The sequence below is a fragment of the Dreissena polymorpha genome, chromosome 3 (assembly GCF_020536995.1).
Source record: "Dreissena polymorpha isolate Duluth1 chromosome 3, UMN_Dpol_1.0, whole genome shotgun sequence".
Classification (NCBI taxonomy): Eukaryota; Metazoa; Mollusca; class Bivalvia; order Myida; family Dreissenidae; genus Dreissena; species Dreissena polymorpha.
The window spans coordinates 131181092-131194252 of NC_068357.1; the positions used below are offsets into that span (position 1 = coordinate 131181092).

The following is a 13161-nucleotide window of genomic DNA, read 5'->3' on the forward strand; positions in this document are numbered from 1 at the left end:
CTAGACGTTCGTTTTTAATATCGTGACATTATTGTTGTAAGCGAATCCAGATTCGTGTATTTCGGTTTATGCCGTCGATGGCATGAACGTTTAATTAATGCCTTTTATTTACTGTGAAGCCGAATTTTGATACAAAATTTTCAACACTTCGATCAAGTTTAACTGTCCGTTTTCTATATTTTGTGTTTTAAACCTGTATAATTTCGAATCTACATTAAAGGGGCCTTTTCACAGATTTTGGCATGTTTTGAAGTTTGTCATTAAATGTTTTATATTGATAAATGTAAACATTAAATTTTTAAAGCTCCAGTAAAAAATCAAAAAATAAAATATATAAAAAAAGAAAAAAAAAGTAGCCCGTAGCAGGGCTCGAACCAGTGACCCCCGGAATCCTGAAGTAAAAACGCACAAGTCAACTGAGCTATCCTGCCAAGCATACATGAGATGTGTATTTTATACTTTATATAGGCAATATGCGTAGTTTCACAAATTTAAACGACAACAACAGAACTCTCCAAATTATTCAATCGTTTCGCGTTGCAACGCTTTATAATTTTTAGGTTTTTAAATCGCCAAAAGATGCATATAATGGCTACATTAGACCACGGCAAATGTTCAGTAATACTGTTTCCTCACAAATATCATAACTTTACCGAAAATTTGCGAATATGAAACAACTTTTTTTCGATTTTGTCAATTTACCAAACCGTGAAAAGATCCTTTTAATTAAATTTACTATTCAACGATCTGTATCATTTGATCGTTGAACAATACGGCATGAAGAGTAAGCTGTTGAAGTAGTTTATTATAACATGGTATTTCGTTAGAAAGAGTTTCATATTCACTTGGTATATTGAGTACTTGCCTAGATTTTCGTAGTAATATTCAAATAATTATTACATGCAAGCCATTGTCGTAGTGTTTTTTTTTATTTCATGTATATATATATGTGTATGGTTTAAACGTACTTACAAATATATCCAATGTTGACATTTTAACGGGTAGTTTCGCATTCGCATAAAATAACATTCAAGTGGTGTCGGGTCGATCGACGTCTACATCGATCCGCTTGACTGGTGAGTGACATGTCAAAGGTTTGGCCATTAAACTGCTTCCCCGGACTGTAATTTTATCGTTCCTAATGTACTTTTAAAAGAATTTTCCAAAAATGTTTTCCATATGGCTAAAGTGTGTCACCATTTGAGCAAATGTCAATGTCACACTAAATTCGAAAGGTCTAACATGCGCATGGTGCAGCATGTTCTAAAAGTTGCAAGCGCTACTGACAAGTATAAAGATGTGAAGGTCCTTTACATGTTGCCAACAGGCATCAATTCGTATACAATACACCTGTTATATATTTATGAATTAATCGAAAAATAGCCGTTGCATGAAGAATCGCAGACATCCGTATTGGTAATGATTGAGTACTTGCATAGATTTTCGTAGTAATATTCAAATAATTAAGAGAGTGGGATATAATGGCTGCAGCGTTAACCAGAAACAGCCGTTGGTAACCACGAGCCCCGAAAGAGTGGATGATACACTCGTGGAAGTCGGCCGCAAGAAAACCATGCCTACCGGGGGTGGAAGAGCACACGTTGAATTACCGATGTGAAGTAACGACGCTATAGTAGCAAAACCGCCTACCCAAATAAAAATGCTCTTGATCATCAAGCGGCCGGGCCAGGAAAAAACATTTACTTGATTGGGCTAGACCTAGCTCTACCAGTCGCTTGACCTCTTAATATCCATGATCGCTACACTTGCGATCACACTTTACTTGATCGCTCCACTTGCGATCACACTTTACTTGATCGCTACACTTGCGATCCCACTTTACTTGATCGCTACACTTACACCTGCGATCACACTTTTACTTATCACACTTTTAATTGATCGCTACACTTGCGACATTTAATACCACGGACATTTAATACCAATGGTCACATGACCATTACACACTTTTTAACTCGGACATAACTCGGACATTCAATACATCTCGGACATTTAATACCAATAAGCGCTATACAAGTTTTTTCCCTGCGGCATTGCTACTATTTTTAAAGCATAACCTTTAAATTAGGTTGATATACTACGCCTGAAACCCAGAGTCCATTCGAGTCAATGTGTTGATTCATTGTCGCTTAGGTTAGTTTGTAGAGATAAATGTTGTAGAATAAGTACGCATGCCCCTCCAATCACCCGGCAAACAGAATTTTCCGCCACCGCATGCAAGTTATTGTCGTAGTGTTTTAATTTCATGTATATATGAGTATGGGTTAAACGTTCTAGTAACATTCGAATTTTCGTTTTCATGATGAATACGGATTAGCTAAAATAAACAAGAAACAACAAAAACTACCCCATGAATAATCGACTAATACCGTCGTGTTTATAAATCAATGACGGTAATGCAATTAGTACTACATACCGGAGGTATCTTTCATCATCGGGAAAGGTAATAACTCTTGTTTAATTTACGTCAAAATCTGGCCGGTCAACCAATCAGAGACCTGTCGACGCTGAGTCACAGCGCGAGGAGTGAAAGCCGTTGATGTCATCAGCTCGTTAACGGTCAGCGTTTGTCACGGTGTGATTGATGTTCACACTAAATGAACGTCACGATACCCTTGACAGCGTTTACGTTAGTTGTCGGCTGTGTGCTGAATGGATAACGTCAACAAAAACAACATGAGTATAAATATATGAAGGATTCAGTTTTTGGATTATATACTATAGTATATACAAATAATTTACAAAGTACACAATGGCTAGAAAAATATATGGTGTTATCATACTGACTCTAGTGATCGGAATTAATACAGGTACTGTCATTTACTGCCTTAGACGCATCTTTTTCATAGAGTATATAATCATGGGGTATGCGAAATTTACCTTCTTTAAAAACATTATGTTAAATAATAATTAACATTCCGGGCGTATGACGAATAGTTACTCGATGTTTCATGGGTCGATAGTGCAAGTGATATAACTGCTTTACATGTCTTTATCACAGAAAACAGTTACACACTCATTTAACGCTCGATTAATTTTAATCAATATCAATATTTCATCGTAATTAACAGAATTCTTACTTATTTCGCCTTAATTTAACTTGAAAAATATTGTGATTGCATGTTTGTTATTTCAGTTTTGGCTCGAACGACATCTAGTCCACTGTCCTCACAACCGACGGAAACAAATCTGTCAAGATGCCCCGATGTCATTTGCTCCTTGGAGTTTATTCCTGCAGAGTGTCTTTCAATGCCGGTTCTAACCCGCGATGGCCGGAACTGCTACGGGTGTCCAGAGTGGTCGGCGACTTGCAAACGTGAGCTGGCTCGCCAAGAGGCAGAAGTGACGACGGCCGCACATGAAGTCATCACGTGTCCCAAGACGCCATGCCCGGTTTTAGAAGGCGTTCCCAAGGATTGCGTGTTCACCGAGACGTATTTCTACCACGGACTGAAGTGTGACAAGTGTCCGACAATCAGGGCGACCTGCGCCCAGGGCAATAAGACTGTTTTGGTGAGCGCACCAGATTCAAAGTGTCCGCTATTGGACTGTACGCTTGAGTTTATCCCAGATGAATGTAGGGAAATCCCGAAAACGGAAATAAATGGAGTTATGTGTGATGGTTGTCCAAAGAAAAAGGCGAGTTGTATACCCCAATCATCGATTCAACCTGAGTCTATACCGCGACGTCCGTGCGGTCTTATACACTGCCCTGGGTTTATACCTCAGGAATGCAGCGTGGAGCGAAAGTATACTAACCGATGGGGTGAGGAGTGTGCTCTGTGCCCGCAATGGAGAGAGGGCTGCCGGGAGGAAGAGCGACAGGTGCATCTGACTCTCCCGGAAGGGGCTGTTCCATCGCAATGCCCACAGACTAATTGTACGGAGCAGATTCCACAGGCTTGTCAGGAAACGCTACCATATAAGTTCTTTCATCTTGACTGTTTCCGCTGCCCAAAGTGGCGCACTGGTTGCTCTTTTAAAAAGGTCGTGAAAGTTGCTACCTCAAGCACACCTGCAATCACAGACGAGTACATACCGAAAGTTGCATGCCCATTGATACATTGCGAGGTTCCGATGAGGTTGAGTCCAAACTGCTACCAGAAGAAAATCTACACATTTATGGGTCAACAGTGCGAGGACTGTCCGCTTGTGAAGACAGAATGCGCGGACCTGGTTCCGCCGCGACCTGTGGTCTCTGTTAATGCCTCGCGGCTGGACTCATCGGACCCCTCGTGTCCTCTTTCCGCATGCCCGATGATATATATCCACCCGGCGTGCAGGGAGGAGACGCAATACTTACACCAGAATCGCTGGTGTGATGGTTGTCCCAAACAGAGACCTAACTGTGTACCACCGACGGAGCCCTCTGTGCAAAGTTTGCAAACACAGTCACCCGTGCTTGAAAATATATGTCCAGTAAAGGCATGTACGCTGATGCTAATTCCTCCTGAATGCATTGACGAGCAGCCCTATGATTTCAACGGCCGAACATGTTTTAATTGTCCGAAATGGCGAGTTGGCTGCAATTCCGGAAGTGATTCACCGATGACCAATACGGTGCCAGAAATGGCATGTCCATTGTTCGCTTGCCCTAGGATTTTGATTCCACAGGAGTGTCGTGAGGAACAATCTTTTAAGTTCCGTAACAAAACATGCTACAAGTGCCCGAAATGGCGTGAAGGATGCGTCCCAAGCACTAGTCTCCCTCACATCGTAGACACACCACCTGCTCCGGTTCCAGAGACGTCGTGTCCAGTGCTGAAGTGTGAACCATCAAACGTCCCATCTGAATGTATGGAAAATCGTACGCGAGCCTATAAAGGACTTGTATGCGAAGACTGCCCAGTGGTCAAGCCGGACTGTCCAACTACCAGCACATCAGCGACACCGGAGCCCTGTCCTCCGATCCCTTGTCCCGCCACGGAGATTCCAGAGGAGTGCAAACAGGAGCATACGTACCAGTACAAAGGTCAGACATGCTTCTTGTGTCCACGGTGGCGACCCGGATGCACACCAATTAACTCACCATCGCCGTTTGATCCTGTAAACCAGCAGAGCATAACCAAATTAAAAGGCGTATTCCCGGTGAATGAATTCATGTCGTCCGTGGATGCATTGTCATGTCCGCCCCTGCCCTGCCCGGATATCCTGATACCACCGCCATGCAAGGAGGAGAGCTTTTACATGCACCAGGGGTTCCGCTGCCGGGGCTGCCCCCGCTGGCGCCTTGGATGCCAACCTTCTTCTGGGGCACCGGTGAAGCTCAACGCCAACGGGTATGTCACCAGTATTGCAACTTTTGTCGCCATACTAAACCAAGCACTCTTTAAGTATCTTACATGATATATAAATAATGGCCTACAGACACTATGTGCTGAAATGTTTATTTACTTGTGTAAAACATAATGTTTATATATGCTTATGGCAAACTGTTGCTTCTTTTAAGGCTAGATGTTGTCTTTTATTTACTGAATATCCAACATCCATCTTGAACACTTGTTTCGAAATGGAATATTTCACTCGTTTTTTGAGAAAACTGGGCATAATGCATGTGCGTAAAGTATCGTCCCAGATTAGCCTGTGCAGTCCGCACAGGCTAATCAGGGACGACACTTTCCGCTTGTTTGACCTTTTTTGTTTAAATGAAGTCTCTTCTAAGCAAAAATACAATTTAGGCGGAAAGTGTCGTCCCTGATAAGCCTGTGCGGACTGCAAAGGCTAATCTGGGACGACACTAAACATATATGCAATATGCCCAGTTTTCTCAGAACACGACTCATATGATGTAAGCTTCCTGTTGACTTATGAATATATTACATGCAAACATTTATTTAAATTTCAGAATCCTGTCCTTTAGCCTTTTCAACGATTTATTTGACCTTGGTCGTTAAGCTAACACACAGCGACATTTAAATGGACACACACAATTGAACAATGGCTGTAATGATAAACACATAACAAGTCCAATAAATATATGAAAATATAATATTTAACATGATCATTTTTCTGTGTTTTAATGTCCTGTCTTCTTTATGTAAGATAAGAATATTATTTAGTTTTGTTCTGTTTTGTAACTACCTCCACTATGTTAGTCAACCTCCACTATGTTAGTCTATCTCCACTATGTTAGTCTACCTCCACTATGTTAGTCTACCTCCACTATGTTAGTCTACCTCCACTATGTTAGTCTACCTCCACTATGTTAGTCTACCTCCACTATGTTAGTCTACCTCCACTGTGTTAGTCTACCTCCACTATGTTAGTCTACCTCCACTATGTTAGTCTACCTCCACTATGTTAGTCTACCTCCACTATGTTAGTCTACCTCCACTATGTTAGTCTACCTCCACTATGTTAGTCTACCTCCACTATGTTAGTCTACCTCCACTATGTTAGTCATTTGGCTTTATTTCACATAATGCTTATAGGTAAAGATCATGAAATAATCACCATATGTTAAAAATGATGTATACATGTTTTTATTATAATTATTTATGAATACATATCATAACCTTCTTTTCTACGTTTATATAAGTTATTTTGTATTTTATAATTTGTTGTTTTTTGATATAATAAACGCGAACCAATTTTATGAGTTGTAAGTACATTGTTTTAGTTATTGTTAGTTTTTTATGAGAACTTCCGGCAAACAGCGATTTGTTATAAAATACCGGGAAATGGCAGTTTTTATTTTTCGTAATAAAATTACTTGACCGTTTTGACAGCTCGGCCATATCAAGGCCACGCGTCACTAATTGTTACATGGCTAATGTCGTCCACATCCCAACAGCTCGTTGAAAAGATATTATTTTTGGACTCGAGAGCGTTTATATAAGCCTTAGGCTTTCGATGCAATCGAGCTTAAATAAATATGTTTAAACTAAACATAAAGCAGTTAATATTCTTAGCAGAATTAGCGTATACAACAATTCTAGTAAAAATATTTTTCATCAAGTTCGCAAGATGTGACACCTTTATTACCTCGGTATACATATGGCTATATAACCCAAAACCCAAACTAACATTAATGTACAATAAAGTTGAATTATATTGATGTTCTTATGGATATCTTTTTTTCGGCGTAAGCTGTATTAGCCAGCTTTTCACCCTGACTTGACCTTTGTACGTGTCCAATAATATTCAAATAAAATTTCCCGCGGCTAGGTACGAATGAATACACTTCATTTATTCCATTGGCTGATTTGAGTATAACACCAGAACATTGGAAACATATCCGCGTCTTTGTAACACTGTTTTACTGCATGAAACAATTTTATCTCTAATGAAAAGGCTCAATAGATAGAACAGTTTTACAATCAATTTTCGACATAAATACAGTTTGTGCGTTCACCTTTTATTTTCAGAGAATTACCAGCGCAAAAGCGTTTATACTAAAGGCTATATTCTCATATTTAGTACTTACTTGCATTGCATTTCATCCCGCGAGGTTTCGGGTTAATTCGCGGCCAGTGTGTGAAAGTCAGAGTTTATATACAGTTCATCACCGGAGTTCGCAGAAGGGGTTGCTATCTTTTCATTGAAGGAAAAAATTGGAATCTATGCTATTTTTGTCTGATGGAGTAAATCATCGATATATCAATATTTTAGGCACAGCTGTTGCCTTGGTCGTGTACAGTTGGCGTAAACAAGCCGTCGTTTCAGCAGCAGAATTGTTACCAAACTTTAATGCATTGCATTCCAATCCGCAAGGTATCAAGGTCAGTTTGCGGTCAGTTGCAGAAATCTTTATATAAACGCCGTCTCGTAAACTTTGTGCACTTGAAGTCTGTTTTGATCAGAAAGATACTAAATAAAGATATTCGGCGATATTATTATATCATCGATTTTTAATATGTTTTCAACAGTTGCATGATAAGGACCAATTTTGATAAAATTAATTAGAAATATTTATCCATTTAGACCAGTTTATTAAGCATGAGCACAATAATTCACTATACTATAATTATGCAATTAAATAAGATTCGAGTATTGCCGGCTGACCTATATGCACTCGTTTATTTTCATGTTTCTTGTGTTTTTCTATTCTGTAAATATAGATATCTGAGTAATAATATCACATAAAGCAAAATAAGCCACGAAATCTGGCGCAACACCCCGTAATTGATTTGCTTGTGATGTAGCTAAGAACTGTGCAGAAAAAAGGCATCCGCTACTTTTTATCTCATAGAGATAACTTTTGATCGTTCATAAACATCGATCACAATCAACGCCGTATATCTTTTTTAAAGATATTTCTTGTTTTAAATAAAAAGCACGAAGAACGAAGAGCACATGGTCGTGGCAATCAAAAACGTACAGGTCAAATGGGCATAAATAAATTGGAACAAATACCATACGGAGGGTGAAAACTACAAACGCCAATGAGTTATTTTAGGGCTCTGCGGTATTTAGTCTATTTGCTTTAGCCAATGAACTTTATAATCGCAAATCGGAAACACATCTCGTCGGTTGAGTGTAAAAATGTGGTAAAATGCCCGGATGTAGTATAATGTTGGCACGCGAAAGGATAAGATAATTAACACTGAATTTTTTAATTCTTAATAATTTTCACCAAGAAAGTGTTTTTTTCGTAGATTTTCTTATGAGAATTTCGTTCGTGAAACAGCTCTGTTATTGGCAAACGCTAGATAAAGTTAACTATGCAAAATTATTATCCCTACTAGTGTCAAAAATATATTGATATCATCTTACTGCAGTTATTCTCGCTCAATACAAGTCAAAGAATTAAGCTAAAAAACATACAATTTATTATAAACAAGAAATATCTTTAAAAAAAGATATACGGCGTTGTTTGTGGTTGGAGTTTATAAAAAGGTAAAGAGTTCAATGAATGAGATCAAGGATAGCGAATGTCGTTTTCTGTGCAGTTCTTAACTGCATCACACGCAGTACGGGATGTTACGCGGAGTTTTCGCGGCTTATTTTACATTATTACATATTGCTGGTCATAAACCTATAGATACAAAACAGAAAACCAAAAGAAGAATGGAAGTGAAATTAAAACATGAGTTTTTTTACCTCTGACCTTGAAGGATGACCTTGACCTTGAAGGATGACCTTGACCTTGAACTTTCACGATTCAAATTGTGCAGCTTCATGATAACGCCGCTTTGAAATTATTATTTTTTACCTTTGACCTTGAAAGATGACTTCACCTTGAATTTCCACCACTCAAAATGTGCAGTTTCATGAGAGCGCCGCTTTGATTTTTTGTTGGACCTTTGACCTTGAAGGATGACCTTGACCTTGAAGGATGACCTTGACCTTCCACCACTCAAAATGTGCAGCTTCATGAGAACGCCGCTTTGAAATTAAAAAAAAATTACCTTGAAGGATGTATCCGTACATATTTAAATATTTATACGCTCGTTCTTCGAACAAACCTGTTTTAGTGGTTTGTCGGGCATTTCTATTTGATTCGATTATTAACAGTATCAAGAATCATCGCGCTCATGCTTAAAACATAAGTCACTATGGTGGAATAATTCTTGTAAAATTAATTAAAAGTAATATTTATCATGGGACATGTACACACTGTGAAACAGGACGAATACCAGGAATGGCAAGACTTGCCATGGCCAAACCGCAGACAGTAAGAAAAAGGATTATACTCCTTTTTTGAACAGTATACATACACAAATATAGTGTTTGCTCGTGAAAAGCCATGTGCGTTATACATTCACAAAATGCTCGTGCAACATTCTTTACCAATCACAAATAAATACCGATCTGTATCAAATGTAAACCGTTATTGTGCTTGGACTAACCACACAATAAGCAAGAAATTGTAAAGCGGATTAAATTAATCCGTGCGCTACTTAAATATCTATTGAAATATTATTACATTAAAAAACACATCAATGTTTATTGTATGAATGTCAAAAATAAGTTTTAAAACATATGTAAAAGTAAAATAATAATTTATACAAAAATGCTCTATTAAAACAATAGTGAAGTAGTATGACTCCATAATATGTTTTAAAAATTATCAAAAGCCTAGTGAGAAGCTTGATACTTTTGCTTTCGACAATTTAAGCCTCTACACACGGGCTGTAGTGGAATTTATAAGATATTGCTTAACATGAAATCATCAAAAAACTTGTCGAAAATAAATTTAAAAGTAAAATAATAATTTATACAAAAGACTCAATTAAAACAACAATGGAGTAGTAGGACTCCATAATATGTTTTAAACGTACCGAAAGCCTAATGAGAAGCTTGATACTTTTGCTTTCGACAATTTAAGCTTCTACATACGGGCTGTCGTCGTATTTATTAGATATTGCTAACTTGCAAATACATTTAGTAGTATACCCTAGTCGCGAAAGATATTAAAGTAAAACTGTTTACTACTATAATAGTGTATTAAATAAAAAAAATCATCTTTAACATTTTTCGTTGGAAAATTGACATTTTTACGTACAAATAAAATTAAATAAATGTATTATATATAAACGTCTTGCAATTGCTAATGATAGTTTATTGTTAAACTGCTGGGTGTTTTTGTACGGACATACTGTGTGTTAATCTTGTTGTATAGATGTCTTTCATGCATATTACTAAAACTATTGTGTGTCGTTACTGTACATGCATATGCTTGTGAATCTTTTTGCATAATGGTTTTTTGTGTGTATATTACCAAACTGCTGTTTGTTTCTTGTACATACATATGCTTGTTAATCTTTTGTAAAGCTGTCGTTCATGTATATTACAACATGAGATTACTGACTGCCTGCCAAAGTTCATTATACCTAGATAACGAAAGGAAATTCCAATACGTACGATTAAATTTATTAGTTGAACTACTTTCCTTCTTCAAATGTAAATAGCGAGCCCGTGGACTGTAACTGCAAACAAGATACGTGGTTGTACCCACTACCATACTTACTATATACGAACACATGTATTTTGTATAACTGCGCAAGGTTTTATGGAACAAATGTGCTTTAATAGTTTGTTTTGTTTTTGTTCATAATATGTTATTTTGTACCACAGCCTCGCTATTTGCGATAAAATACTTATTCGTCATTTGCCATGATAAATACCATATTAAATAGCTTTCAAGGCATCGGGGAATCTCTATAGTGGAAAGCTCAATTAAGATGTATGTTGCAAAAGTATGTATGTTACAAAATTGTATTTACATGTTAGATAGTTCTACAAAGCGCACAGCCTAGTTACGATGTATTTTGTAAAATTGTTTATGCTGTAAAATTGAATCCATCTGTAAGACGTACACTATTATTTTGATGCGATCTGCCCAACACACATGCACACACGCCGCACACACGCCGCATACACACGCAGACGCATTCACACACCCGCTTACATGCACAAAACGCAAAAGATATCGAAAATTAAAAGGTAATAAACGTTAAACATGCATCATATAGCAGAACACAAGTATTTTCAACTCCAAATTAAAAAGATAAATAAAAAAAAAAGAAAACTTCGTTATAAAACTTCACATGACACAAACATACAATACAATATAACGTTACATATTTTAAAGCAGTCAAAAATATAAGAAGACATATTCTAAGCAGAACTCAGTGCAATGCGATAAATCAAATATATTATACTTAATATACAAATTGTTACATTTAATGTCAAGGGTTTAGGGACTAAGAATAAGCGTGATGAAGTATTAAGCTGGCTAAATCAAAAGGCATTTTCTGTTGTTTTATTACAAGAAATTCACTATAATGCTCAGAATGATAATACAAATTGGGGAGCTTCTTTGACAGGGCAATATTTTTTAAGTGGCGGTAGCTCCAATAGCAATGGCGTAGGAATTCTTATTAATAAATCATGCAATTGTGACATTATTGAATATAAAGAAATCATAGTTGGAAGAATGCAACTTATATAACTACATATATCAGATAGCAACGTAATTTTGATTAATCTATATGCATCAAATAATGATGACGTCAATTTCTATAACACATTAGAGAATACTATTAAAGACTACGAAGACGAAACATTAATAATTGGAGGTGACTTTAATGCCGTTTTAGACTATAGCTTCGACAAATTAAATGGAAGGGACAATTCTAACCATAAAACATCAAATAAAATAAATAATATCATAGAAAATTACGATCTCAGTGATATATTCAGAACAAAAAACCCAACTGCAAAGGTTTATACATGGCATTCCAACACGCACCCACCAATTTTTTGCAGACTAGATTATTTCTTAATCTCAAACAGCATTTTAAATGCCGTGTCGGATTGCCAAATACACCCAGGTTATCGCTCCGATCATTCTATTGTTAAAATGCTATTAAATACCAACAGGCAAGAAAGAGGTCCCGGGTATTTTAAATTAAACAATTCGTTATTACTAGACACTGAATATCAGTCAAAAATTAAAAATGAAATAAATTTAGTTGTTGAGTTTAATCAAGAAGCTAACCCGAACACCTTATGGGAATTAATTAAAGGAAGAATAAGGGATGAAACCATCAAATATTCAAGCCATAAAAATAAAAATAAACATAAACAAGAAAATGAGCTACTTCAACATATTATAAACATTGAAAATAAGTTATTATCAAATTCAAACGATAATTTACTTTTAGAACAATTAAATAATGCAAAACAATTATTACATGAATTTAATAATATTAAAATAAAAGGTTATATGTTAAGGAGTAAAGCTGAATGGATTGAGGGAGCCGAAAAAAATACAAAATATTTCGCTAATTTGGAAAAATATCATTCTGAAAAGAAAACGATAAAACAAATAAAAATTGACGAAAACAAAATAGAAGAAAATCCCGAGAAAATCATACACCATATAAAAGATTTTTATCAAAAATTGTATAAAAAAGATAATAATATCGAGGAGAGCAGCCATTCGAAATTTGTTAACAACAATGTAAATAGAATAAATAATCCGGATAATATAGAGCATCTTACAGAATACGAATGTGCAGAAGCCTTAAAAGATATGAAAAACAACAAAAGTCCGGGTTCCGATGGTATAACTGCGGATTTCTATAAAATATTTTGGAGAGATATAAAGAAATACCTAGTAAATTCACTAAATTATTCTTATGATAATGGCAACTTAACAGAAATTCAAAAACAAAGTATCATAACTTTACTTCC

The 13161-nt window shown here is 36.6% G+C and overlaps 1 protein-coding gene across 2 annotated transcripts; it reads left to right on the forward strand.

Annotated features, from left to right (window-relative positions):
• Positions 1-2671: 2671 nt before the first annotated feature.
• LOC127871475 (uncharacterized) lies at positions 2672-6598 on the forward strand. Of its 2 annotated transcripts, XM_052414431.1 has the most exons (3): positions 2672-2828; positions 3155-5297; positions 5864-6598. In XM_052414431.1, exons 1-3 carry the CDS (start codon positions 2771-2773, stop codon positions 5910-5912), a joined length of 2250 nt encoding a protein of 749 aa, XP_052270391.1. In that variant the 5' UTR covers positions 2672-2770; the 3' UTR covers positions 5913-6598. The 2 variants fall into 2 exon arrangements, with proteins under 2 accessions (XP_052270391.1, XP_052270390.1); XM_052414430.1 differs by lacking the exon at positions 5864-6598 and having other exon boundaries at positions 3155-5486.
• The last annotated feature ends 6563 nt before the right edge of the window (positions 6599-13161 follow it).

Bases quoted from the DNA above. Each gene is read 5' to 3' on its own strand.
- LOC127871475 (XM_052414430.1), top strand. From the start codon at position 2,771: ATGGCTAGAAAAATATATGGTGTTATCATACTGACTCTAGTGATCGGA. The intron at 2,829-3,154 runs GTACTGTCATTT...TTGTTATTTCAG, and splicing joins AGTGATCGGAATTAATACAG to TTTTGGCTCGAACGACATCT.